Source organism: Panthera uncia, unplaced genomic scaffold (assembly GCF_023721935.1).
Source record: "Panthera uncia isolate 11264 unplaced genomic scaffold, Puncia_PCG_1.0 HiC_scaffold_1630, whole genome shotgun sequence".
In the NCBI taxonomy this organism is placed as follows: domain Eukaryota; kingdom Metazoa; phylum Chordata; class Mammalia; order Carnivora; family Felidae; genus Panthera; species Panthera uncia.
Window position 1 is genome coordinate 18,637 of NW_026058284.1, and position 25,504 is coordinate 44,140.

Consider the following 25,504-nt stretch of genomic DNA (forward strand, 5'->3'; position numbering starts at 1 on the left):
TTTTGCGTGGCAGTAATGTCTGGCCCAACACAAACACATATGTACACAAAAGCAAATTATGAATTCTTACATTGGAATGGATTAATAGATGAATTTATCAGATATAAAGTGTTTAAATTTTACACTATGCTAGTAAAATAATCTTTTTTCTTATTTTAACAGATATCAGACACCCTGAAGAACTTTCTCTCTTGAAAAAACCCAGAGATCCAACAAAGAAAAAAAAGAAAAAGCTAGATGACCAGTCTGAAGATGAGGCACTTGAATTAGAGGGGCCTCTTATCACTCCTGGATCAGGTGAGACTTTGACTAAGCAAAGGCTCAGTGTGAGAACCATAGATGTGTCTGTATACTTATGTCTTTCTGACAAATGGATTACAAAGGTCAGGAGAGTAGTCAAGTTTAAAAAACTCACCTTCAGCATTTTTTTCTCTCAATCATGAAATCACCACCAGGGAGGGTCTATCATGTGTAGATCATGTCAGGTGTTAGTAGTTGCATCAATAAAAAGGAAGGCTGGTTCTCTGCTCAGGAATAGTCAAAAAGGGGCAGTGCCTTAAGTGGGCTCAGTTCTTTGCACTGCAGAAACCAGCAGTTTTGTAGTATTTAGCTCTTTTTTTCCTGTATTCTTTGAAAACCACGATTACTTAGTTAAGATATTACTTTTGCCAGGTTACTTAAAACTTCTGTGCTTTGCATATGCTGATCCCTTTGCCTTTCCACCTTTTTCCTTTATTAAGGTTTTGCTCCTTTAAGAAGTTTTCACAAATTTCCTTCCATTACCTCCCCAACCTGAGTTAGGCATCCTTCTATCTTAAGTCACTGGACTTTTCTGTGTTTGGTATTGCATTGGTATTGCAAAAAAAAAAAAAAAAAAATGCATATTTTTACCTAGTAATTGTGAGTTCCTTGCATGATGGAACTGTCTCTCACGTTTTTGTTACCAGAACCTAACTCAGTTATGTGGCATCTAGCAGGAGCATAGGCAGTGTCTTTTGGGTAGCTAGATGACCAATTAAATTACATGGTTCTTCAGTTCTGGGCATATGCAGAGACTGGACATTATAGTTACCATAATGAACTGAATTAGTTAAATCAGTTTATTCTTGGTTTTTAAAAATTCTGGGGTGATAACAGTAATGAAAACAAATAATTTAGTGCTTAGTGTATGCCCATTTTATACATTATGCTCATGGAAATTTACTTTAGCATATTTTATTTGAGGAAACTCACTTAATTCTCACTACAGCTCATTGCAGATTATATTATTACTCATTTTAAGGTTGAAGAAATGGCACAATAAGGTTAGGAATGTCTAAGGTTATGTAACTTGTAACTTTTATGTCTTTATACATGTACTGATTGGCACTTAGGAGATACCAAAAAATAAGACCATTCTTACAAGTTTATAGGCTAATTGAAAAACATGGTTACTGTACTTTAGGAGGTAATATATAAATGTTGTAGCAAATAGTGTTATAGGAATTCGGAAGGCAAAACAATTCCAAATAGGGTATATTTAGTTATAGGTTGGGAAACTGAGTTTGTGACTTCAGCTTTTAAAAAGTTCCACTGACTAGGATTTTGATGGTGAGAAACAGCAATCCAAGCAGAATGATATTGACAAGGAACACTTTGGCAAAAGAATAGTACACGATGTGAATAATCCAGCTGAGCCAATTCATGGGGAAAGACCTCCAAGGAACTTCAGGATCACACTGGAGGGTATTTAATGTCAGGCTGAGGAATTTAGACAGTGTATTATAGAGTCATGTTACAAAATAAATAATTTTAGAATATCAAATTTATATCCAGTCATATGTGGAGGAGGGAATGAAGGGAATAGAGTTGTGACTAGTGGCAAGAAGCCTACAAATTGAGGAGGTAGTGTGTCTTTCATTAGAGTAAGGTTAATTCTAAAATTTGATTTATGCATGGTGATTTATATTGCTGAAGGCATCTGATAGTAGACATCATCCCTGCTTTCAGTTTATAGTGAATGTAAGTGGGACTAGGTAATGTGGGTTCATTTTTGTTTTTTTGTTTTGTTTTGTTTGAGGTGTTACATACAGTAAACTGGAGAGATTTTAAATTACAGATGAATATTTACAGATGTATACTCCATCTAGTTTGTATGCTTTTTTGATTTGTCAGCACCTTAGTTGATTATTGGACCAAATACTGAAAAATATGGTCACTTGCATACTGTGTCTATAATAAATAGCAACAGGTCGATGTATCTCAATACATGACATCTTCAGGATGTCAGACACTATGCTTCACAAGAATTTCTCTACGGCAGGTATGGTAAGGATTAGATAGACTCTTCAGGCTCGGTTTAATACTGCATACTTTTTGAATTATGAGCATCTCAGTGTGAGCATGGTCAATAATTATATATATACTCGATAAATGATAACTGTTATTTAATACATGCTTTATCTTTCATTTGATCCTCAAAGATCCCTGTGATTTTGGTGGTATTATCCTCATTTTACTTAAAAGGAAAGAACCCGACAAGAGTTACATGATTTGCCCAAGTTTATAATAAGAGGCAGAGCTAGAATTCAAATCCAGACTTGCTGGCTCCCAACATTCATGTTTCTAAGCATTACATAATATCATCTCTCCACTTACAATATTTGAAATAAATATTGTGAATAGTAATAGGAATGTTTGGTAAAATATTAACACGTAAATTATACTTCAGCAAGGCTAAGTTTTTAAAAAAAAATAATGTTCCAAGATTTAAGTATCATGAGTGAATTGATTCTCAGACTTTAGTCAGATTCTTACACAGAATTATAAAATTTTATGAGTTTTTAAATGCCTTGCTCATACAGCTATGCTCAGATGGCATGTTCTTGAGTGCTTCACCACTTCCTAGCCGTAAGAAGGAAAATAGCAGATCTCTAATTTCCTATGAGGGAGGGAACACACTGATCTAGCCTGATCCCGGGTCTGGGGAAGAGTTTTTCCAAGTAAGAATTAACTTTACAGTGTAGTACTGACTTAACAGATTACTAATTTAAGATTTACTATGTAAATAGAAATAGAAAATTATCTAATTAGAAACTTTTCTTAAAAATTTTAAAGGCAGCTTAGAGAAAGGAAAATTCTGGGTCCTAAAATATACAGAAATTAATCAATACTTCACTTGTTTGGCACTGTTAGGAAAATCACTTAAGCAAGATGCCATTTTTCCTATTTGGAGCTTGCCATTTTAAGCACTAAGATACTTAACTTTTTTTAATTTTTATTTTTTTAGCAAACTAAATTATTAAATTTTCTGACTTAAACAATAGCTGCCTTTTTCTGAAAATATTTATTAAAATATGTAGGAAAGGCCTTTATTGTAACTAAAAGTGCCCAAATATAATAGGTCCCATGCTATAATAGTAATATTTACAGTATATTTTCAGAAAAAAATGACAACAGACTAAATGCAGAAAACATCACATTTTTAATACTTGATATTTCCATTGATTCTTCATGTTCTGCAATTGTAAGATAATTTCACATGTTTAGTTTTCTTCCTATTCCAGGAGATTTGTGTTGAAATTTTTTTTCACTATTGAAAACAAGTGATTGTCTGTGGGACCTTTTCAGCTTTGTATGCCGGTTTTGGAACCAGATCTGGATTCTCTTGTTCTAGGTTCAGTTTTTGAGCTTAGTCTTCTCCAATATCAATGCCAGGATAGCAGTTTACTCTGAAGACATTTTCCAACACTTCAATCTGGTTTTGAGTTAACAGCCTCTATACCAACTCAGCTTTTTTTTCAAAGAGTCTTTTTGAGGCTGAAAAGTAATTTTCATATTTCAAAAATCTTTCTTCTGGCACTGGGTGATCCACAGTACAAGGGAAATGAGCTCTCATTAGGAAGGCTGAGATGTGTAGACACAGGTGAACATCTTTTGTTGAGGAGCCACAGGTGTCTGCCCAAGCCTGTGGGGTTTCATTGATGGAACACAGTCTTTCTTCTGGTCCAATCCTAAAATGTTTCCAATTAAAAAGGAGTAGTGTGAGGGTTTGCTTTCCCCAAGCCAAGCACCTTCTTTAAGGCTGGGAGACATCCTCGCATGGGCTGCACAGGACAGCTCTGGCTTTTGCTTGCCTCTTGGCTGACTCTGCCCCATGTGTACAGGGCTGAAGTCTTCATGTAGTTCACTTTATGGTTCCCCAAGGTATTTTTTTAAACTGTTCTTTAATTATAAAAATAATGCATGCTGAGTGTAAAAATTCAAATATTATAGAATTATGTATTCATTTTTGTTTTTAATGAAAGTGGGACTGTGTTATACATTTGTTTTTTTTTTTCATACTAGCAAAATACATTTATTATTTTATAATGATAAAAGAAGGAGAGTAAAGCTTTCTTTTTGGTGTATACCAGAGTTAAGGGCAGGAGGAGGATAAGGGGATTAATAGGATTTTTATGTACTTTGATGACAATAGAAAGCTAACAATACCAACTGGTTGCCATAAAACTTATCATAGCTCCCCCAAAACACATATATAAAGGATCATAGTTTTAAAATCTGTTAAAGTAAAAAATACACACTCAGAAATAATGCTTATTTCCCCTTTAATATAAAATTGTAAACATTTACACAAAGCAAACATGTATAACAAAATCCGAGCACCCTTTTCTGGTGAGTCATGGCTCCTGAAAGAGGGATTTGCACTGAAGTGGAGTCTCCTGCTCTGACTACCCAAAAACAGATTCATAAATAAAGCCACGGGCAGCTCCCGAGGGGGTGGGGGTGGGGTGTTATACATTTGTAACTTGTGTTTTCTCACGTGGTAGTAATGTACTCATGGATCTTATCTTCCTTTAATTACAGAATTCATACAGTCTCATTATAAAAAAATTCCAATAGTACAGAAAATGAACTGAAGGTGAAAATTCTGCTTCAGCTTATTCCCTTGCTGCTCCCTCTTAAGAAGTAGCCATTTCTTGATTGCTGTGTGACTGTGTTGTAGACAGTTGGAGCGCAACTCGCCAGTACCTTTTCTCTGTGATATACTTGCATGTCTCATTTTGTTTTTATAACGTGAATGGTAGCCTAGTATGTATTATGTATTGTTCTTCCGTTGGAGTTTTTCCATTAAACAGCGTTTTGGTGATCTTTCTGTGTTGGAGTAAAAGGTCTCCCCAGTTTAGTATAAATAGTGCCAAAACTTTCCATGTAGAAAATGTATACTGAACTGTTTCTCTACTCCAAAAAGTTTCCCAGAAATTCAAATATATTCCAAAAAAGAGTGTAAAAGTAATAGTTTTACATTCCCATCAACAGTACATGAAAATGCCCCTTTTCCTACCTTCTGCCTTATATTAAATGTTGTAAATCTTTACTGAATTTTGCTAATATGACAATAAATAGTATCTCAGAATTACATTTTTAATTTCCCTGATAAACACTAGTATGAATAATAGTTGAATAATGTACATTAGACATTACATTTTTTTCTATTAGTTTCAAATCACGGACTTTATCCATTTTATTTATATTTTTGTTTTAGTGATACACTAATCTTTTGGTATCTTAGATATTTTCCCTATACTGGCATTTTTTAAATCTTCTTTGTGGTCTTTTTTACTATGCCAAAGTTTTACATTTTTATGTAGTCAAATTTGTTTATAGTTCGGGGTTTTTCACTCTTGGTTAAGAAAATCTTCACAAGTATTATAACAATTCTTCTACATTTCCTTTTTATGCTTTTATGTAATTGTTTCATATTTATATATTTTAACTCCTGTAATGTCAACATTTTTATTTTTAATTTACCTGAAATTTGTTTTCTAAGTATGGTATGAGATTGATATTTTGATGAGAAATTATCTAAAATGTATTAAATTCTTTAGTACTCTCTTTTAAAAAAGAATGTATAAGAATATAATTTATAGTAACCAAGTTATGAGACAGATTCTAAAGTTACATAAGGTTTTTAATGTTTATAGTAAGTGGCCCTAAAATGTAGTGCTTGTTGAACTCTCTCCTCCTTACTGTTTTTGTTATCATACCACAAAATTCAGCAAACTCCCATTTTATTGCTGACTAAATATGTTGCTTCATCTTGCCCTGTAATAGCTTTCTGCTTCAAGTAAGTTTTATTTATTTATTTTTTTCAAATATGTTTAAATCGGGCAATCAGGAATTACAGGGTAGTTGGGATTGTCACTGAACTGAGACTTAGAAGGAGTGTAAAATGCACATATATCCTCTGTCCCAGCAGTGTTGATAGAATTAGAAAATAGGTACAAACACAACTGTTGCAAGGCATTTGTTTGCAGTAGCAGTGGTGAAGTCAAAATTCTAAATAAATAAATGCACACCAATTAGAAATGGCTTAAATAAGTTATGGTGCCCAGGAGGCAGTGTGTATAGCTTCAATCAGACTGGCGGATTTATAGCTTGGCTCTGAAACTTAATAGCTTTTGACATTGGACAAGTTACCTAATCTCTCTGTGACTCCATTTGCTCCTCTAAAATGAGAATAATAGGATTGTTGGAAACACTAAATGAGTTATGACTGTGGAGTGCCTAACAGAATAAGAATAGGAACAACGAAGTGATCAAATATGAAGTGTAGAATATACAAAGTATAGGAAATTGAGCAGGAAGAGAATCGATTGGGTGGCTGATTCCATTAAATGTTGTGTGACTTAGGGGAATATATTTCGTTTTAGAAACTTCATGAAGAAAATTGTCAATTCTAACTTTAATTCTGAATCGTAATTACAGTCCATCATACTAGGAATGAATTTTCAATATTCTGACATTCCTAGTAAAGGGTTTATTTTGCTAGATCTTTGAAATACACAATGAGAAGATTTTGCCTAGAAGGTAATGTTTTTCTATCCCTTATACATATATGCTCTAGCAGGATTATTCTTTGCCAAGCTGAGCTGGAGTAATGTTTTCAGCCCCCCCCCCCGCCTTTTTTTTTAATGTTTTTTAATGTTTATTTATTTTTGATAGAGGGAGAGTGCAAGCAGGGGAGGGCAGAGAGAAAGGGGGACACAGAATCTGAAGTAGGCTCTAGGCTCTGAGCTGTCAGCACAGAGCCCGATGTGGGGCTTGAGCTCACGAACCGTGAGATCATGACCTGAGCCGAAGTCGGACGCTCAACCGACTGAGCCACCCAGGCACCCCTGTTTTCAGCCCTTTTAATAAGTATGGGTGCCCAAGTAGTAACCCTTTCGCAAAATGCCGTTGTAGTTTTAAAGTTCTAGCTTTTAAGGATATCACTCACTATTCCAGTGTTCTTTAAAGCTAAAAAGGAGAGTTGACAGCTTTCTTTGTTGCTTGTTTAACAACATTTAGATTCTGCAAGTTACTTTAGTCACTAACATTGAAGAATACTTACTGGGGACATCAAATCAGATACCCTGTGGCTAGCAAGATTTTTTTTTTTTCCCTTTGTGTTCTTTTCCTAGACTAGGTCATGACAACTACAAAAATCTCTAGCATGGTCACCAATTTTTCATAGGTAATTTTTTCTATCATTGTATTGGGGTGAGGTGGTAGGGAGGGATTGTTAGAGTGGAAAGGAAATTCCTAAACATATTCCTAAATTAGGTAAGGGAAACAGCCATTCTCTTTCCATCATCCATTAACAGTGTGATACTCATTTACACATTTTTTAATTATGAAGACAAAATATAATGAACAGAGTTAGGACTTCAAGGGGAGATGCTTTTACTTAATGCCATTCTGAACTTTTTGTTTTTTAAGTCTTAATTTTATCTCCTAATTTTTATAATTTAGATGATAGAGGATATATTGTCAGTTGATTTAATTCAAGTTTTTATTTATGTAGCCTCTACTTTGTGTCTGGCCTACTGAACACTGAGGAATTAGAAGATACAATATCCCTGCCTTCAGGGGCTTAATTATAAAATGTATCTTTGTTAGCAAAATTTTATCTACCCCTTTGCTTTAATACTTTATTTGTAAATCTGTTGGAACCAGTTTAGCTGTTCAATAAGAAAACATTAACATAAAATTGTTCTCTTAATTTATGTGCATTTATTCAATTACATTGAGTTCTTAGAACAAGGTACGGATTTCAAAGGGTGATAAATGTGGATATGTTTGTCCCTGGACACTTGAGCACAATTTCATTCTTTTGATTGGACAAAAACATTTATTTTACAGTTAGGTTACAGTTTCTAAGATTCTTTACTCTTAAATTCATTTGAAATACTTAACTTTAGTTTATGATTCATATTAGGAAAAAATCTGTTGTTTTCTTTTTCCCATTTCCTTTTCCTTTTCATTCTTTGTTTCTGTCTTCTATTGTTGCCTTTCCTTTATCTTCTGAATTCCTTTCTTTCCTTTCCTATAGGCACTGATGTTCTTTACATTGGCCCTCTGAAAGGTGAGCCTTGCCACAATTAAAAACAAAAACTTGGTCTGTCTGCTTCAGCTATATCCTTAACTTGTCTTCCTTCTAATTCTCTTGAACTGATTTTTTTCCCCCAGATTTTCTGCCAACTTAATTATATTCTTTTGACCTTGTTATTACATGTTCTAATGTTATACAAGTAGAGTTAAAGTTAATTTTACATGTTTTCAAGACAGGTAAAATAATGCACTAAGCTTTCCTTCCAGAACGAAGCTTTTGTTTCACAATTTGCTTTAAATCATCGTAGTATGTATTACTGAAAACTAAGATTCTGTGCTTCATACTTACTACCCGTTTTTCATGTTATTTATTAGGAAGTATATATTCAAGCCCAGGACTTTATAGTAAAACAATGACCCCCACTTACGACGCTCATGATGGAAGCCCCTTGTCACCAACTTCTGCTTGGTTCGGTGACAGTGCTTTGTCAGAAGGCAACCCTGGTATACTTGCTGTCAGTCAGCCAGTCACATCACCGGAAATCTTGGCAAAAATGTTCAAGCCCCAGGCTCTTCTAGACAAAGCAAAAATCAACCAAGGGTAAGTTTTAAAATGCAGATATGTTGAAGAATTTCTTTCTCCAGTGAGAGGTAGAGATACTTTATTAATCTTGTCTTGCTTTGTTCTAATGCCCTTGTTAATCTGTCCAGGTGGCTTGATTCCTCAAGATCTCTCATGGAACAGGATGTGAAGGAAAATGAGGCCTTGCTTCTCCGATTCAAGTATTACAGCTTTTTTGATTTGAATCCAAAGGTACCGAGGGTTTTAGAGGGATCTCTTCTTTTTTTTCTTTTTGTTTTGTTCATTTGGATGTTTGGTTTTTGCAGTTGATGGGGTTAAGAATCATTCATATATAGCAAGTCTGAATAATATTAAAAGCCTAAGCTTTAGACAAAGGCATCTATATTTGAAATAATTCTATTGTGTTAGTAAGTCGGAAGCATAATTAAACCTTTTTCTTTTTTGTTAAAATAATTGAACTTTTGGTTGATTTGTATTTTTAAAAGCACTAGCTTGGTACTACAGAATTGGTAAAGTTAGTTTTAGGGTTGTTTTTGTTTTGTTTTGTTTTTTTAACACTTCTCTTCAGCTGTGCTTTTTGTAAAACAAGATTTTTCTGAAATAGTACCTTTTAAATGACTTTCAGATTTCTAATTACAAATCAAAAGATGTTGCTTAAAAATTCTTTAAGCCTACATTTCTTCCCATTTAATAGCCAAACTTTGTAATATGTTTTTAGTATCAAATGATTGTATCACTTTGCTTTTCCTAGAAGAGTTAAATTTGCTATGAAATCTCAAGTATTTTTCCCTAGAATACATATGGCAGTGAGTTTTGGATCTTTTGCTTCCTTATTTATCATCCTTGGGAGGAAAGGAACCTCTCTTGACTACCTCTCATCCTTTTCATGTCTAGATTAGTGTCTAGATTTTCATGTATATAGTTTTCATTTTTTATTATGTGCTTAAGTAATTCTTTATTGTAACTGTAAAATGTATATATTGGAACTATAAAAATAATTTTAGTCCCTTTTGGGTCATATCATGGTTTTAGTAAAACCAAAGTTGTTTTAGGAACATAGTTACATTTGCTGGGGAAGGGGATGCTATGTATTGTTAAGACATTACTATTAATTTTTCTTAATGTAACTAAATGGATAATTCAGCAATATATAAATAAATCTTCTCCACAAGTACAAATATGTACTGTCTTATTTCAGATTCTTAAAATAATTGCTCTTTACAAGGACCTGACACTTTGTCTAAGCATGCTTTTCCCTAGTGAATAAAATGTTCCCTAAAATAATTTACTCTCTGATTATAACATTTTAGTGTGGCAGGTTGCAGTACCAACACTGAAAAGCAGTCACTTTTACCCTTTAAATGTCTTTCAAATCAGATTCATTTTCTTAAGAACTCTGGAATATCTGATGATTGTTTCCCTGTAAAATAACACAGAATCTATTTCTAATATTGGATAATAATGTTTCGGACATCTCAGTGTTATTTTTAATGGAAAATTAGATGTGGGTATATATAGACATACTTAACCCTGTAAGTATCGTTCTCATTATTGAGTATTTGATACTAAATAAAAATCCCAGGGAAAAAATGTGTATTAAAACTTTTTTTTTCCAAGCGTTGAACCTGAATATTCAGTTTTCAAGTTATTTTATGTTAAAGGTGATGTATTACAAAAGGATTATGTCTCTTTTGCTGCAGTATGATGCAATCAGAATCAATCAGCTTTATGAGCAGGCCAAATGGGCTATTCTCCTAGAAGAAATTGAATGCACAGAAGAAGAAATGATGATGTTTGCAGCCCTGCAGGTAGTGGAGAGTATTGGTAAATGGGACTTTTCAGTGGAAAGGATAGGGGATTATTTTTAAATAGTAAAGTTGCATTGTAATTCCAGTAGCATTTTGATAGTGTTTGCTTTTTGCTGTGTTGAAAATGAATATACACTTAGAAGGCAAAGTAAATACATGAATTTAACTTTTTGTTTTTTCAGAGTTTAGTGGTATATACTTCAGCTATTTTTTTTGTATCCTATAGAAGAAAACTATTCTCCCACCCCACATATATATTAGTTTAAAACTACCCCATTTTGCTTTAGAAATAAGATCTACGTTGAAAATCCCATTTCTAAAATGAAGCTTATTACTTGCATAATTTCCTAAGTAGCTGGGGCTGATAATATTTTTTAAGTGGCTATAGCAAAAATAATACATTTTAAAGGTGATAAATTTTAATGGACTACTGAAACAAAACATAAATTAGTTTTCAGAATGATAATCCTTAAGGTGTAGTTAGGGGCACCTGGGTGGCTCAGTCGGTTAAGTGTCTGACTCTTGATTTCAGCTCAGGTCATGATCTCACAGTTCATGAGATCGAGCTCCACTTCAGGCTCTGCGCTGAGGGTGCGAGCCTCCTTGGGATTCTGTCTCTCCTTCTCTCTCTGCACTTCCCTTGCTCACAGGCACACGGCGCTCCCTCTCTCTCTCAAAATACATTAAAAAAAATTTTTTTTTAAGTAGGTAATGTTTTCCTTAGATTAAACCAGTGTTTTCTCAACTGTAGTTCTTGCATACCAACTTTTTAAGAATACAGTAGTGCTTATATTTTCGAAACTTTCCCCCTTTAGTAAAATAACATTAGGGTGGCATCCACAGATCTGCCTTCTTAGAAACACTGGGATCCAGCTGACCACAGATTAGTCATTCTTACAGTTCACATAGTTGAATGAGGCTTTGGTGAATGTTCTCAGATTATGGTAGAATTCTGGTTTTGCCAGAAGTCCTGACAAAATTAGTGTTCTTTAAGTACAGGAAGCAAAGTTGACATTTACTTATTAAAAGCTTTCACTGTAAAAAGGATTTTATTTTCTTCTCTTTAGAACACAAATAAAAATGCTCCCAGTCTTCCAAATGTTTGTATGCATCCAGGAAGGTTTTCTGGTTAAGACTTAAAAAATTGTCCTATTTACAGTAGAAGAAAAGCTCATTTCTCCTTAGTTTATATGATAAAAGAAGGGAGTCGAAACAAAGCTTAAACAAGGAAAATCTTTGATGGCAGATAAATTAGTTTAGGTAGAGACTTGTTTAATCAGCTAGTTAAGAATCTTCTATTGTGTTTTTGGATAATTCAGACTATCTGAAGAATTTCGTGAATTAAATTCTGGAGTAATTTTGTTCAAAGTATCTCACTTGGTTTATAGTTTTCTACCTACATCTTTCTCACTTAGAATATAGGCTTATAATTTTCTAGTGACGGTTTTGCCAATGACAGAAGAGTAGTACATATAAAATGTATGTGGGGGAAAATCACAGACTTTTATTATATAGTATTTATCTTTTTATTATAAAAATAATGCACTTTTTAAAAAACCAACAGATACAGACGTACCTATGAGCACATAGTAGGTGCTGAAAAAAATTTGCTGAGTGAGAATATAGTTGACCCTTGAACAACACAGGCTTGAACTGCATGGGTCCACTTATGTGCAGATTTTCTTCAATAAATAAATACATTACAGTAAATGTATTTTCCTTACATTTTTTTCTCTAACTTTATTGTAAGAATAAGTCTATACATATATAACATACAAAATATATGTTAATTGTTTCTTATTGATAAAGTTCTGGTCAAGAGCAGACTATTATTAGTAAGGTTTTGGGAGAGTCAGTGCCCCTAGCCTCCATGTTGTCCAAGGGTCAGATAGACACACACAGTTGTATTTTCACAGAAATAGGACCATTTCATAGCTTTCCTTCACCCAGTGTACAGTAGACAGTCCATTTTAGTGCAGTAGAAAACACTTCAAGACATGAATTTTAATTTGTGGACACAATGTCCCAAAGCATAGCTCTCCTGAACCATTTGAGAATCTAGATTTATTATTTTTTTTTTATGTTTATTTTTGAGAGAGGGAGGGGGAGAGCAAGAGGGAGACACAGAATCTGAAGCAGGCTCCAAGCTGTCAGCACAGAGCCCAGCCTGGGGCTCGAACCTACAAACCGTGAGATTATGACATGAGTCAAAGTCGGACACTTAACTGACTAAGCCACCGAGGTGCCCCTAGAATCTAGATTCTATAAGAGAATTTTGGACTACAAATCCTGAGTTCTTAGAAGCCTTCCCAGAAACTGAACCAAAGGCTCTAAGAATCCATCCAGTACAGAAGGGGGAAACTTTGAGAAGATGGGAAAGAAATGCCTATTCTTTTTATTTTAGACAGTCTGCACTCTGAACTTGGGGCTTCTGGTTCCCTGTGTAACGTAAATCTACAATAGTAAAAAGAAACAAAGTAAGGAGGAGTGGATCAAAAACAGAAGGTTAATAACACTGTTTTTAAAGTATTTAGGTCCAAGTCTGTATTGTAACATTTAAAAGATAACCGATGCACCTCTGAAAGCAAAGCTGGGGTTTTATGACCATTCCCATTCATAGCCAGGGTTTCTACAGTATAACTTAAAAGGACTTTCTGCATCAGAATCACCTAAGTCACTTAATAAAAATGCAGATTCTGGGCTGGACTCCAGATTTGCTACATTAAAATCTCTGTGGGGTGAACCTAAGAATATGTATTTTTAACCAACTCTCTTGACGATTCTTAATGTTACTGACATTTGAGGCAACTTCCTGAGGGCCTCAACCTACCACATTCTCCATGATTTGTGAACATGGAAGTTTCTATCACTGGAGGGATCTCATTTCAGCACAGTTGAAGGTATAGCCAAAGACTATTCATTATCAATTCACTAATCTTAAAATACAGAGGAACACTGACAGTTGGTCTCAGATTAGTTCATTCAGTGTTCCCATGAATAGATCCTATTCAATGAATGAATACTTTAGAAATTTGGAGTGCTACTTAATGCTTTGAAAGGAAACTGATTAGGGGCACCTAGGTGGCTCAGTCGGTTAAATGTCACCTCTTGATTTCAGCTCAGGTCTTGATCTCATGATTCATGGTTCAAGCCCCAGTTCGTGGGTTCGAGCCCCACATCGGGTTCTGTGTTGACATCGTGCGGCCTGCTGGAGATTCTGTCTTCCTCTCTCTGCTCCTCCCCTGCTCGTGCTCACACATGCACGTTCTCTCTCTCTCAAAATAAATAAACTTAAAAAAAAAAAGAGAGGTTTTTTTTTTTAGATTAAGTGATTCAAAAGTTCTACTTACCTTTGTGTGAAACCTCTGTAAGGTTTAGCATCAGAATCTAATAGATTATTAATATTTGTTCTAAGTGACCTAAATATATTTAAAATCATTACTAGTTTTTCTTTATGCAAAGATTTTTCTAGCTGCATAAGGAGTATTTACCACTACTCTGGTATATATACACAAATATGCACGTGTGTGTGTTCACATATAAATGTAATCCATCTTATCATTGTTACGTAACTGAGATATAAACATCATCTTCCTCTGATCATGTTTGCAGCACTGAATTGAGGCTGGGGGGCCAGGGGAAGAAGGGCTTTAGCTTTCAACTAATTTTCTTCTGCAGGGTAGTAATAGTAACACAAGGTAATCAATGTTAATATATTTTTACAAAAGACCTGATGCATATTCTGTTAATTCATTCAGTATTCATTGGTTCTAGGACCTGTTCTAGACACACAGAATACTGCAGTGGGGAGAAAAGAGTAAAAAAATCTCTGCTCATGTGGAGCTTAGTGGACAGCCTGTTAACTCTAAGTCCTAGGGCTTCCCAAACTAAATCATTTTCATATATCCTGGATAAATATTTATTGGGATGTTTAGGACACTGATTTTAGGTGCATTGCCATTTATTTTCCTATTCTAGTTCTTGGACACTATATCTTTTCAAGTTAGGTGATGAAAAGCTTTCAATATAGATGCGAATAGTGATCTCATTTTAAAGTTTTACTAGTTAGAACAGACATTTAAATAAAATATCATTTCTTTTTTCAGTATCACATCAATAAGCTGTCAATCATGACATCAGAGAATCATTTGAACAACAGTGACAAAGAAGTAGACGAAGTTGATGCTGCTCTTTCAGACCTGGAGATCACTTTGGAAGGAGGGAAAACATCAACAATTTTGGTATGGTGAATCTTTTTCCCTACTAGTTTAGTTTGAATTCTTACCTTTTTGTGGATTTAATGCTTTAGAGAACACAGGTGTTGACTTATCAGAAACTTTCAGGGAAAAATTTTAAATTAATATTCTAGTCTCTAGGATACAGTAAAGATAGATCTCGAGATATCTGCACATTCTCTCACAAGCAGTGGAAGAACGTTTCTGCAGAGTAAAAGGTAGAGTGAAGTCATGGTAACATCCATTCAGTGAGCTTCACATTTAAAATGTTACAAAAAGAGAAAAGCAGATCTTGGGAAAAATGTTAAATGCTAAGTTTAGTTTTAAAGCTTAGGAATTAGTTGTTACAGAAGAAACACTGACCTAAGGGCTGTTAGGATTTTATAAAATTTTCATGTGCAGATGTAAACAATTTTAGCTGAATTAGAATAATATGTTCTTATAGGTTATATGAACTGCCATTTTGATCACATTTTTTATTAGCTTTGTATGCCACTTAAAAATGACTTTGTGGAGTGCCTGGGTGGCTCAGTTGGTTAGACTTTTGGTTTCAGCTCTGTCAGGATCTCATGGTTCGTAGGATCGAGCCTCACATTGGGGTCTGCGCTGACAGCGTGGAGCCTGCTTGGGATCCTCTCTCTCTCTCTCTCTCTCTCTCTCTCTCTCTCTCTCTCTCTCTCACAAAACAAACTTTAAAAAAAATGGCTTTGTACATATGACCATACATTATGATTGTACTTTTAAAACCTTAATAATCTGTATGTTATGTAATTTTGTTTATTGAATACACTGATACTTGATGACAGATACTAAATATTAGAGTTTCAAATTTTAAGAAAAATCAGAAAAAAAATGATTTAATTCTTTCCCTAGGGTGACATCACTTCTATTCCTGAACTTGCTGACTATATTAAAGTTTTTAAGTAAGTACAAAAGGGGAGGAATTCCAAATATTAATGAATGACAAGTATCAATTTTGTAGTCACATTCATGTTGGAATTTACTTTAGCATATGCATTATGAATTATGAGAGAAAATAACCATCTTCACCAAATTAAAATTGCAGTACTCGTGAGTTGTTTCATCTGATAAACATTTTTCTTAAAGGGGAAAAGCAAACATTATGTAACCTAGATTGCATCATGTAGACTGAAACATACAGTGGCATTTTAGCATAAAACATCCCCTCCGGGTGAAAGCAAGACATAATGAACTATTATTGCCAGCAGTTATTTCCTTGTTCAGAGCCCCAGATTCTATTGAATTTTATTCATTTGTTCAAGGCATATTTTATAATAAGGTTTTTGTGTATCTTATCTAGACTTTCATCAATCTGGGCACAGTCCACAGAATCTAGGCATTAAAGCAGAAAAGGGAGAAAGGAGAGGAGATGATATGGAATAGAAGGTGTGAAGCCATTATGGAATAAACCATTTACTGTAGCTAAACATATAACAGCTTACCGTATGGAAAGTTTCTAAGATAAGGGCATGATTTCAGATGCCGCTCCCTACCCCCTTTCTTCTTGCATTTCACACCTTTACTTACCCACTCTCTGTCATGATTACTGTCATCTTCGTGTTGGCCTTGGGTGGCAAGTTGAAGCACCATTCAGTTACACCCTGAGAGAGACCAGTACCCTCGTTCAGAGAGGCTCCAAAGGCAGCCTTGCACACACTCAGGAATCTCCTGGTGATTATAGGACCTAGGAGCTTTCCGATTGGTGACATTTACTTCACCTTTTGTTTCTTGTCCTTTCCATGTGACCTGCTAGTGTTAGAGATGGCTACCACTGACAGAAATACTAGATTGTTGGCCCTCCTTTCTCCTCTACCCATTCACTGTTTGAGATCTTCCTGAGTAGATTGATCGAGAGGGGACAAATCCAATAACAGCAACATTGAATATAACATGCTGGCCCAAGGGAACTTAGTTGAATATATGTAAAACTTGGCCTCAGACTTTTAATGTTTTGAAACTTTGCTGCTGAAACATACTGTTGATAAAGTTATTTCAAAAGTGGTTTTTCTCTTAATTCTGTTTGACATGTAGGCCGAAAAAACTGACTCTAAAAGGTTACAAGCAATATTGGTGCACCTTTAAAGATACATCTATTTCTTGCTATAAGAGCAAAGAAGAATCCAGTGGCACACCAGCTCATCAGATGAACCTAAGAGGTAAGGAAAGCCTTGGAGTGACCAGTGTTGATGGAGAAACTTTCTGTTGGCTAACAGTCAATAAACTTCACTTTGCTGGGTGGGGCAGGGGTGTGTTCCTCAGCAGATACATTACTCCTTTATGGTACTTTTTTAGGTCTAGATTCTTTTTTTTGGTACATAGTTTTTGTCACAATTTTAAGCATTCCATTTCCCACAAATATTTCGTTGTAATCTCTTTGTACAGTCTTCATTTGAAGTGATTCCACTTTTCTTCTCGTCAAGTAAATCTGTGGTGCCTCTTTTCTCATCCTCAGCATTAGGTCATTCAGGTTTTCTTCATTCTCATCTGTGTTGTAGTCCTCTCCGTTTTTGCTGGCTTTTCCCTTCCTCATCAGCATCCTACTCTTCTTCCTGACTTTCACTGATGATAAGCTGGTCCCCCTCACGACCCCCAGTCTCTTTTTGGCTCCGCAATGGGGCAGCAGGCACCTATGGGGTTTGGCCAACTTCTTAACCCTCCCACAACACCTTCCTGAACATTTTCGTTCGACACTCTGCTCTCAATTTGGCTCCTGGGGTAGCCCCAGGATACACCTCTGAGGCTCCTCCTCGTCAACAACCTGAATCTCTTTGGTTTCCTCTTGTCTCTTCAAATCCAAAGCTGTCACTAAGGGGCTGGTATTTGAGGCACATGTTATTGGACATGTTTCTACTCCCTTGTGGCAACCTTGTTTGCTGTGGCCTGAGTTGCTCCTGGCTGAGGACTCAGAGCTACTGGCTTTGGTCTTTTTTTTTTCCATTTCACTCCCCACTTGGGTGACTTCTTTGGTTCTTCACACTGCTCCTTCACTTCTTTTATCTGACTGATGCAGTGGTTCAGGCAGAAGGAGAATTTCCTGTCCAGGTTGGTCTGGTTCTTCTACGGCTAGAGGACATCTTGCTGCCTCCTGCCGTGATTTATCTGCAGGGTGTTGCAGATTGTTGATCACCACTTCACTTATGGGGATATTCACTAAAACCATTTGGCTCACTTCCATCGAGAACTGCTCTCCTATGTGCCCACACCACACTCCCTGCACCCTTGGCACCAGCATGCTTGGTGGATTGTCATCTCACTGTTCCACACTCTTACAGCAAAGGCTAGAAAACTAAAATACATTTTCTGGACTTGTTTGCAGTGAGATTTTTATTCCAATCAGATGCATTCATGTAAGACTTCAATTCCCAACTAAGTTATGGGGTTGGAGAGGCAGAATTGAGAAAGGAGCATGGTGTTTCCAGGCTATGGAGCTGCGGGGTAGCCTTCTGGTTTCACGGCCTGTTGGTTGCAGTTCCTTTGGCAGGCTAGTTGTCCAAGAAGCTCATTCCTATTGGCCCAACCCGTTTCTCCTCTGGGTTATGTTTTGCATGTACATTTGTCATTATATGTAAAGCAATATGCCTTTCTAACTAAAAATGTCCATATTTGGACAAAAGTACCCAAGAAGGGGGCCCCTGACTCATTCACAGAAATTATTCTCAAAATATTGTATTTATTGCTTAAAATATAAAGGTGCTTTCCCTGATCTATAGTCTTCATTTTCTTTTCTACGTAGTACATTAGGATATTTTTAGTATATTTCAACGAAATGTCCAAATCTCTGCTCTGTGTTCTGCTCACTAGTTATCTGAACTGTTGTTTTAAAAAAAGGAAACCCCTGGCCTGGGTAGAAGATTGCTCTGCCCATGTGTTGGAATACTGTAATTTTCCTAAAACTTTGAATTAGGCTAACTGCCTTTCTCTCCAAGACCCATGAGTTAACTTTTGGGTCTCTTTTGTTATTTGTTACTTTTAGAATCTGTTGCAGCTCTTGTTCTTGCTTCTGTCCTCAGCTGCCCAGGACCAGCCCAGATTATCTGCTCTTGATTTAGAGACTAGATCTGTCTTCTGGCCCCTGCTTTCTCTAACCGTGTTACATCCCTAACCTTCCCCCCTGCATGACTGAGAAGTCAAGTCCTAGTATGGAAAATGGCTTACAGTGTGCTGTCATCCTACCTTTTCCATGTCCTCCCAAAAGAGCATTTTCCCACACATCACACTAATGAAGATATCACTAGCCTAAAAATCAAGTGGCTTACTTCCTGTTCTGCTACTAAATAAGCCCTGTGATTTTAGAAAAATAGCCCATTTGGACCTCAGTACCTTCCTCTAAGAAATGAGAGTGTTCTCCATGCCTTTGGACTTTGGACTAGATGTTCTCTAAGGCCTTTGGAGATCTAAAATGAAAAGTTCTAAAAACAAATTCAGTTCCAATACTGATTGAATTCCTGTGCCCCAGCTGTGCTAGATCCTGGAGACATGAGCAGGAACAGGTTACAGACCCACCCCTCTGGGTGTTTAGAGCATTTGGGAGATAAACAGTGACAATTTGGGCAATGAATAGTACTTTAAAAAGTAACAGGTCCAAGGAGGAGCAAAGATAAGGGTGTGTGCTGTCTCAGTGTTCAGCGATGGTGGGGAATATCCTGGCAGAAATAATGCCAGAGTTAGATCCAGTGTCTAACTCAAGGCCCATGGAAGGAAGGAGAATTGGTAAAAACCTTGTGGCAGAGACTGGTATGCAGAAATTCCTGGAGAAAAGCATCAGCAACCACAGGGGGTTTTGTGCTGTTGGAATGTAGAGTTCAATCAAGTCAGAGGATGAATGCTTCCTAGTGGCTATTGAATCTGATTTCTACATAGATGAGGGACAACAGCTGAAGAAATTGGCATGTTTTGGAGGATAAAAATGTTAGGGATTGTTTTTTAAACTGGCAGCAATGAAGTGTCACTGAGAAAGTATTAACATGAAAATAACAGGATCCATCCTATTTATATTGGCTACAGTATAGAGGAATAATTTTAGAACAGTGACAGTGATCCAGATTAAGGTGATCAATATGGATGGAGAAAAGGGTTCAAATTCAGAAGATCCTGAGAAAGCCCAGTCAGCAAGCATCCTGAGTGATTGATTTGGGAGAGGCTCATGGGGAGGGACTTATTTCTGGCTTGTACAAGTTGGATGGATAGAGTTGAGAATATAGAGGAGCTTATTTCGGGGAGAAGGACAGTGAGTTTAGTTTTGGGTTATTTTAAATTTGAGGTGCCTGTGGGATAGCTGTTGGAGGTAACTTGTAGGCCACTGGATCACAGGAGATCCGCACTGCAGATACTTATGGTATCAGTTTTAGCGTTAATGATAAATGGCAGCCATTAGAATGGTTGTCTATAATATGAAAAGGCTAAGAACAGAACCCTGTAGAACACCTGTGTTTGAGATACAGGGCAGATTAGAGGAAGGGAAACAAAAAATGCTTACGGAGACCATGGAAATGAGACATGGTGGGAACTAAGATAAAAGTTGTTTCAAAAAGGACAGCGTAATCACTGGCATCAAATACTACAGAAAAGTAAGGTAAAGACTGTGAAGCCGACATAGCATTTAGCCACATTGGAGGTGGTTGGTGGCCTTGATGCAGAACAGATTGGAGCGGATTTCAGTGGCCTTTTGAGTATGGGAGCCAAAGTACAGTCATTGAGAAGTAAATAGGAAACAAAGATAGTTTTTTGATGAACCTTACCTGTAATAAGGAGGGAGGAAAGAGGGCAGTAACAGCAGAGAGAGGTATAAGGTGGAGGAGAAAGGCATTTTGTTTCAAGATTGGAGAGACTCAAGGAAGTGAAATGCTGATGGAAACATCACACTAGAAATAGAGAAGTAGTGTCTGGGAGAGGAAGAGGATCTCTGTGATGGAGCAAGGTTCCTGGGATGGCAGAAAACAGCCCACTTGGGATCAGAGAGATGCCATCCCACTGTGGGAGTGAGGGCAGCAAGCTTTATCGGCTGTGGTGGTAGGAAGCTGTGTGACTACTTCTCATGGCTTTCTTGGAGAAAAGATGTGAAGTTGTCCCCTGAGAGTGAGCGGCATCGGAGGCCTGAGAAGATTTGAGATAAACATTGTTGAGAGTGTCTGAAAACACAGGATGCAAGTGTTGAGGGCCAGGTAGAGTTTGGGAATCCATGAATTTCTGGTGAAACCTATCTGCTTGGTTTTGTGGTTTTTCTCCCCCTCCCCTCCTTAGAGTGCTCAGCAGCCTATTATAGGCAAGTAAAAGCGAGGTGGTTGGATGGAGCCAGGGTTAAGGTCTTGGTTAATATGTATTAATGGAAATACGGTGAGTCTAGGGAGTTGGATGTGATAGCTGGTGAATGGTGTCCAGGCTGGACTCAGGAAAAGGAAGAAGTGAAAACATGATGGGGAGAAGGTGTCAGGGCTGCAGGACTCAAAGAGTTTGAAGACTGCGGTTAGAACGTGTCAGAGGAGCAGCAATTGGGCTACAGTGAAGCGTGGCACATTGCCATGGTCGTAGGTACCCGAGGTGGCACGGAGTGAATATTGTCTGAGATGTGTGGCCTGACAGGTGCCTTTGCGCCTACAGTAGCACCTGAGTTACCACTCACTATGCCTCGCCAAGCTTTTTAGGTTTTTTTGGTGTTTTACTTTTAAAAGAGACATGATTATGGGATTGTGTACTTTTAAGTCTGCTTCAGTGAGTAATGAAATCTGCAAAAGAACTATCTTCAAACGTCTCCTCTTTGTGTTACCTTTGCAGATTAAATGCAAACTTCCTGATAGTTTGTAATCCTTGTACAGAAAGAGGTAAATGCTGTAGCTAATATTTTTTAAAAGAAAGCAAACAGGGAGAAAGTCCACTAAATTCATGATAGGTGTTTCTGGAAAGGAGAAGAGGATCTTCCATTTATCTAAAATGTTCTGTTTCTTGGGGAGCCTGGGTGACTCAGTCGTTTTAGCGTCTGACTCTGGATTTCAGGTCATGATCTCACGGTTCACGGGATCGAGCCACCGTCCGGCTCGACAGTTGGTCTCTGCGCTAACAGTGTGGAGCCCGCTTGAGATTCTCTCTGCCCCTCCCCTGCATGCGTGTGCAGTGCTCACTCCCTCTTATCAGAGTGCATAAACATTAAAAAAAGTACAATATTCTGTTGTTTTCAATACAGTGCTTTGTATTTGTCCTTTCTTTGTGGTAGATGTAGAGAGCTTTATTATCTTGTTCCTTATACTCTCTGTACAGAGAGATGTTGCTCCGGTACACAGAGCAAAGTGACCACAGGCCCTGCTAACAGTCTAGGAGCCTACTTGCTGGTCTTAAGACACATTGAGGGTGATAACTGGAATACCGTTTAGAAAGCTCTGACATGTCTGTTATCTTCTTTATCCTTACGGCATTCCTGTGAGGTAGAGTTTTAAGGTTGGGAAATTTGGGCTTAGAGATGTTCCACAAATGGGCAGTAATTAAGTGACAGAGAAGCGTGGAACAAGGTCAGATTGCAGGGTGCCTCTCCACTGTTACACTGTTACTACTTGTTTATGCCAGCCATTATCCTGCCATCTAACTGAGTGTATGTTCAGCCCACCTGTGTGCCCTTCTGTAAAGCTGCTAGCTAATGCTTCACAGAAAAGGCATCATAAAAGTCCTTTATTCTTGGGGCTTCTGGCCAGTAGAGCAGGCAGCTCTTGATCTCAGGGCCATGAGTTCAAGCCCCACAGTGGGCAGAGAGGTTACTTTTGAACAGTCGCTTATTCTTACCAAAATGTTATCCCTATACATTTAGCAACTTAAAAGTCCCAAATATCTTGAGATTTAAGGAACTGAATGATATTAAAACAGCACAATATCAAACTTGTGGGGTCGTGTTTTTTGGTAATATCCTTTTAACAGGACCCTTTCCTTCTCTTCAATGAAGTTTTATGAGGACCACAAACTGCATTATACCCCTTTTCTACACTAGATCTCTTTTGCTCCACCTCAAACAATTATTGGGCGATAAAACCTTGCTTCCCAGTTTAAAGATTCCAAAACAGCAAAATTCAGCATGTTAAGATACCATAAAATGAGAGCTACCTATAGTGGCTTGTGATTTCTTAAAGGTAAATTTGACCATTTTAATAATTTTTTTATTACAGGATGTGAAGTTACCCCAGATGTAAACATTTCAGGCCAAAAATTTAACATTAAACTCCTGATTCCAGTTGCAGAGGGCATGAATGAAATCTGGCTTCGTTGTGACAATGTAAGTTTTCCAATTAAAAGTGTGAACTTCAGTTTTCTTCAGTTCCCTAGTGAGTTGACCAGTCGTCCTTACATTTTATACTTAAAGGACCCATCATGTGATACATTTCATATTTCAGTATTTCTTTTCAACAGGAAAAACAGTATGCACACTGGATGGCAGCCTGCAGATTAGCCTCCAAAGGCAAGACCATGGCAGACAGTTCTTACAACTTAGAAGTCCAAAATATTCTTTCCTTCCTGAAGATGCAGCATTTAAACCCAGATCCTCAGTTAATACCAGAGCAGATCACAACTGATATAAATCCTGAATGTTTGGTGTCCCCTCGCTATCTAAAAAAGTACAAGAACAAGCAGGTATTTGATTCATTTCATCTCTTTTCTTCTCGCATGATTTTGTACATGTACTGTAAATTTAGTTTCCCCTGTTAAAACTTTGTGGCTTTAATGATGGTCTGAATTTCATATCAGGTGGCTGGAATATAAAATGGGATGTGGATGGCCTTCAGTCAGTTAAGTCATTTTAAAAAATGTTTATCATTTTAATAGGACAGATCATAAGGTAAAATAGTTGGAAGCATATTTATTCTAAACAACCTAAGGAAACCGCTCTGTTAACAGGGTGTTCTTTCAGGGAATTGAAATGGTGTGTATGCTTTGAATTCCTTAATTCATGCAGTTTTATTCCGTATATGTGTGTGGTACAAAGCACAGCCAGCATTTCCCGGCAAAGTCTAGAACAACTTCGCACTGTCAAAATGGACTTTTCCAGCTTTGGAGATAAACTTTACAATGGTAGAAATAGTCTACATTTTAACATCGTCTTTTCTTAACAGTCAAAAACCTAAACCAAGATTTGCGTGATGTGACAGAGTTTGGTAAATTTTGATTGAAATTCACTGCTTTTGTTCACTTTGTTTAGAATTCCTTTCCTGGAAATTAATACCATAAAAGGATTGCTATTTAGGAAAATGGTTCTTCAGTACAACATAAAAGGTTCTTTGCTGGGGAATTTCATTTGGGATAGCCCCCAGTATTCTCTACACCAAACATCATGCCATAAAAGGCAAAGGCTTCAGTGTGAGGTGGGGTGAAGAAGGCCTTTAAAATAAATATTTCATTTCTATCTAGTTTGATTTTTACCGTTCAAGAATAATTTTAAAACATTACTGGGAGGGCCCAATAAAATACCCAGAACACTTACTAATTCTTAACTTTAAATATAATGTTTATCATACGTGTTTGAAATTACTTAGCTGGAAATGTTCAGAAGGTTAATTACCAAGTATTTGTCTTTAAGTTTCAGAGGTTGTGTAAGCTACATGGAAATTGTTTATCCCACAGTCCCTACAATGTGGGAGTAGTGAGGAATGGAGGAAATGCTGCCCTGGGGAGATTTGTGGAATGTAGATTGTAAGTTAAAAAGGGAAAGTGAATCAAGTACTAATTTTATTTTTTTATTCTTCGTTATTTCATTTAAAAATTACTTGTAAAAAAAAATCCTTGTTTCTGAAAGTGGATTCATTTGCCTTCAAAGGCAAGGAACAGTTTCAAATCTTAGCAAGCTTCTTTCACTGTGAGGTACCAGGAAAAAAAGATCTTCAAGTCTAACTGTGAAGACTGCCAAATGTTGGCTTAGCTGTCAGAGATGGGTACTGAATTGTTTTCTCAGAAGCCTCTCAAATGATTGTTTTCACTTTTAAAAGATAGTTTTCCAACCCTGATTTCTCAACTACATTGTCAAGTGAAAATTCTCTGGGGGACAGAAACAGTGACTATTTGTCTTCAACTGGTGGGGTGGCAGTATGTGTGGTCCGTGGTTAAGGATTCTTCCAGCCTTGTCTTCCACGTTGGCATTTTATCAAACACACATTCTTTTGTAATCCTTCTTTCCCTGACTAAATTTATGGGTTGTTCCCAGAAGGTAGAGACCATGTATTGCCCTGACACCTAGAAAGTGCTGATTGGCAGAAGTTTAGTTGCTTATTGTGTGTCACATGCTGTACTCGTCGTTGGACATAGGGCTTAATAGTTAAACTATATAGTACAGTGGTGTTCAGGAGTCCAGTAGGATGAGGTCCAGGCCATGGGGTCCTTTATTCCTATCAGGGCATAAGATTTTCCTTTGGGCCCACCAATACAGAGAATTTGTTATATTTAATCTACTTTAAATCCCCAAAACTGTATATTATTTAAACTTGCTATATATATATATATCTAGATATATATATCTTATATATATCTAGATATATATA

The 25,504-nt window shown here is 36.7% G+C and overlaps 1 protein-coding gene and 1 pseudogene across 1 annotated transcript; one reads left to right on the plus strand and one right to left on the minus strand.

Annotated features, from left to right (window-relative positions):
* Positions 1 to 116: 116 nt before the first annotated feature.
* LOC125917263 (fermitin family homolog 2-like) lies at positions 117 to 24,894 on the plus strand (the record flags this gene model as incomplete). Its single annotated transcript, XM_049623518.1, has 10 exons — positions 117 to 297; positions 8,354 to 8,386; positions 8,728 to 8,953; positions 9,064 to 9,166; positions 10,636 to 10,743; positions 14,850 to 14,984; positions 15,852 to 15,901; positions 17,031 to 17,155; positions 23,144 to 23,250; positions 23,385 to 24,894. Coding segments are annotated over 10 exons (1,365 nt in total), but the record flags the coding sequence as incomplete, so codon positions are not given.
* On the minus strand, positions 3,382 to 4,309 carry LOC125917262 (homeobox expressed in ES cells 1-like; annotated as a pseudogene).
* Positions 24,895 to 25,504: the final 610 nt, after the last annotated feature.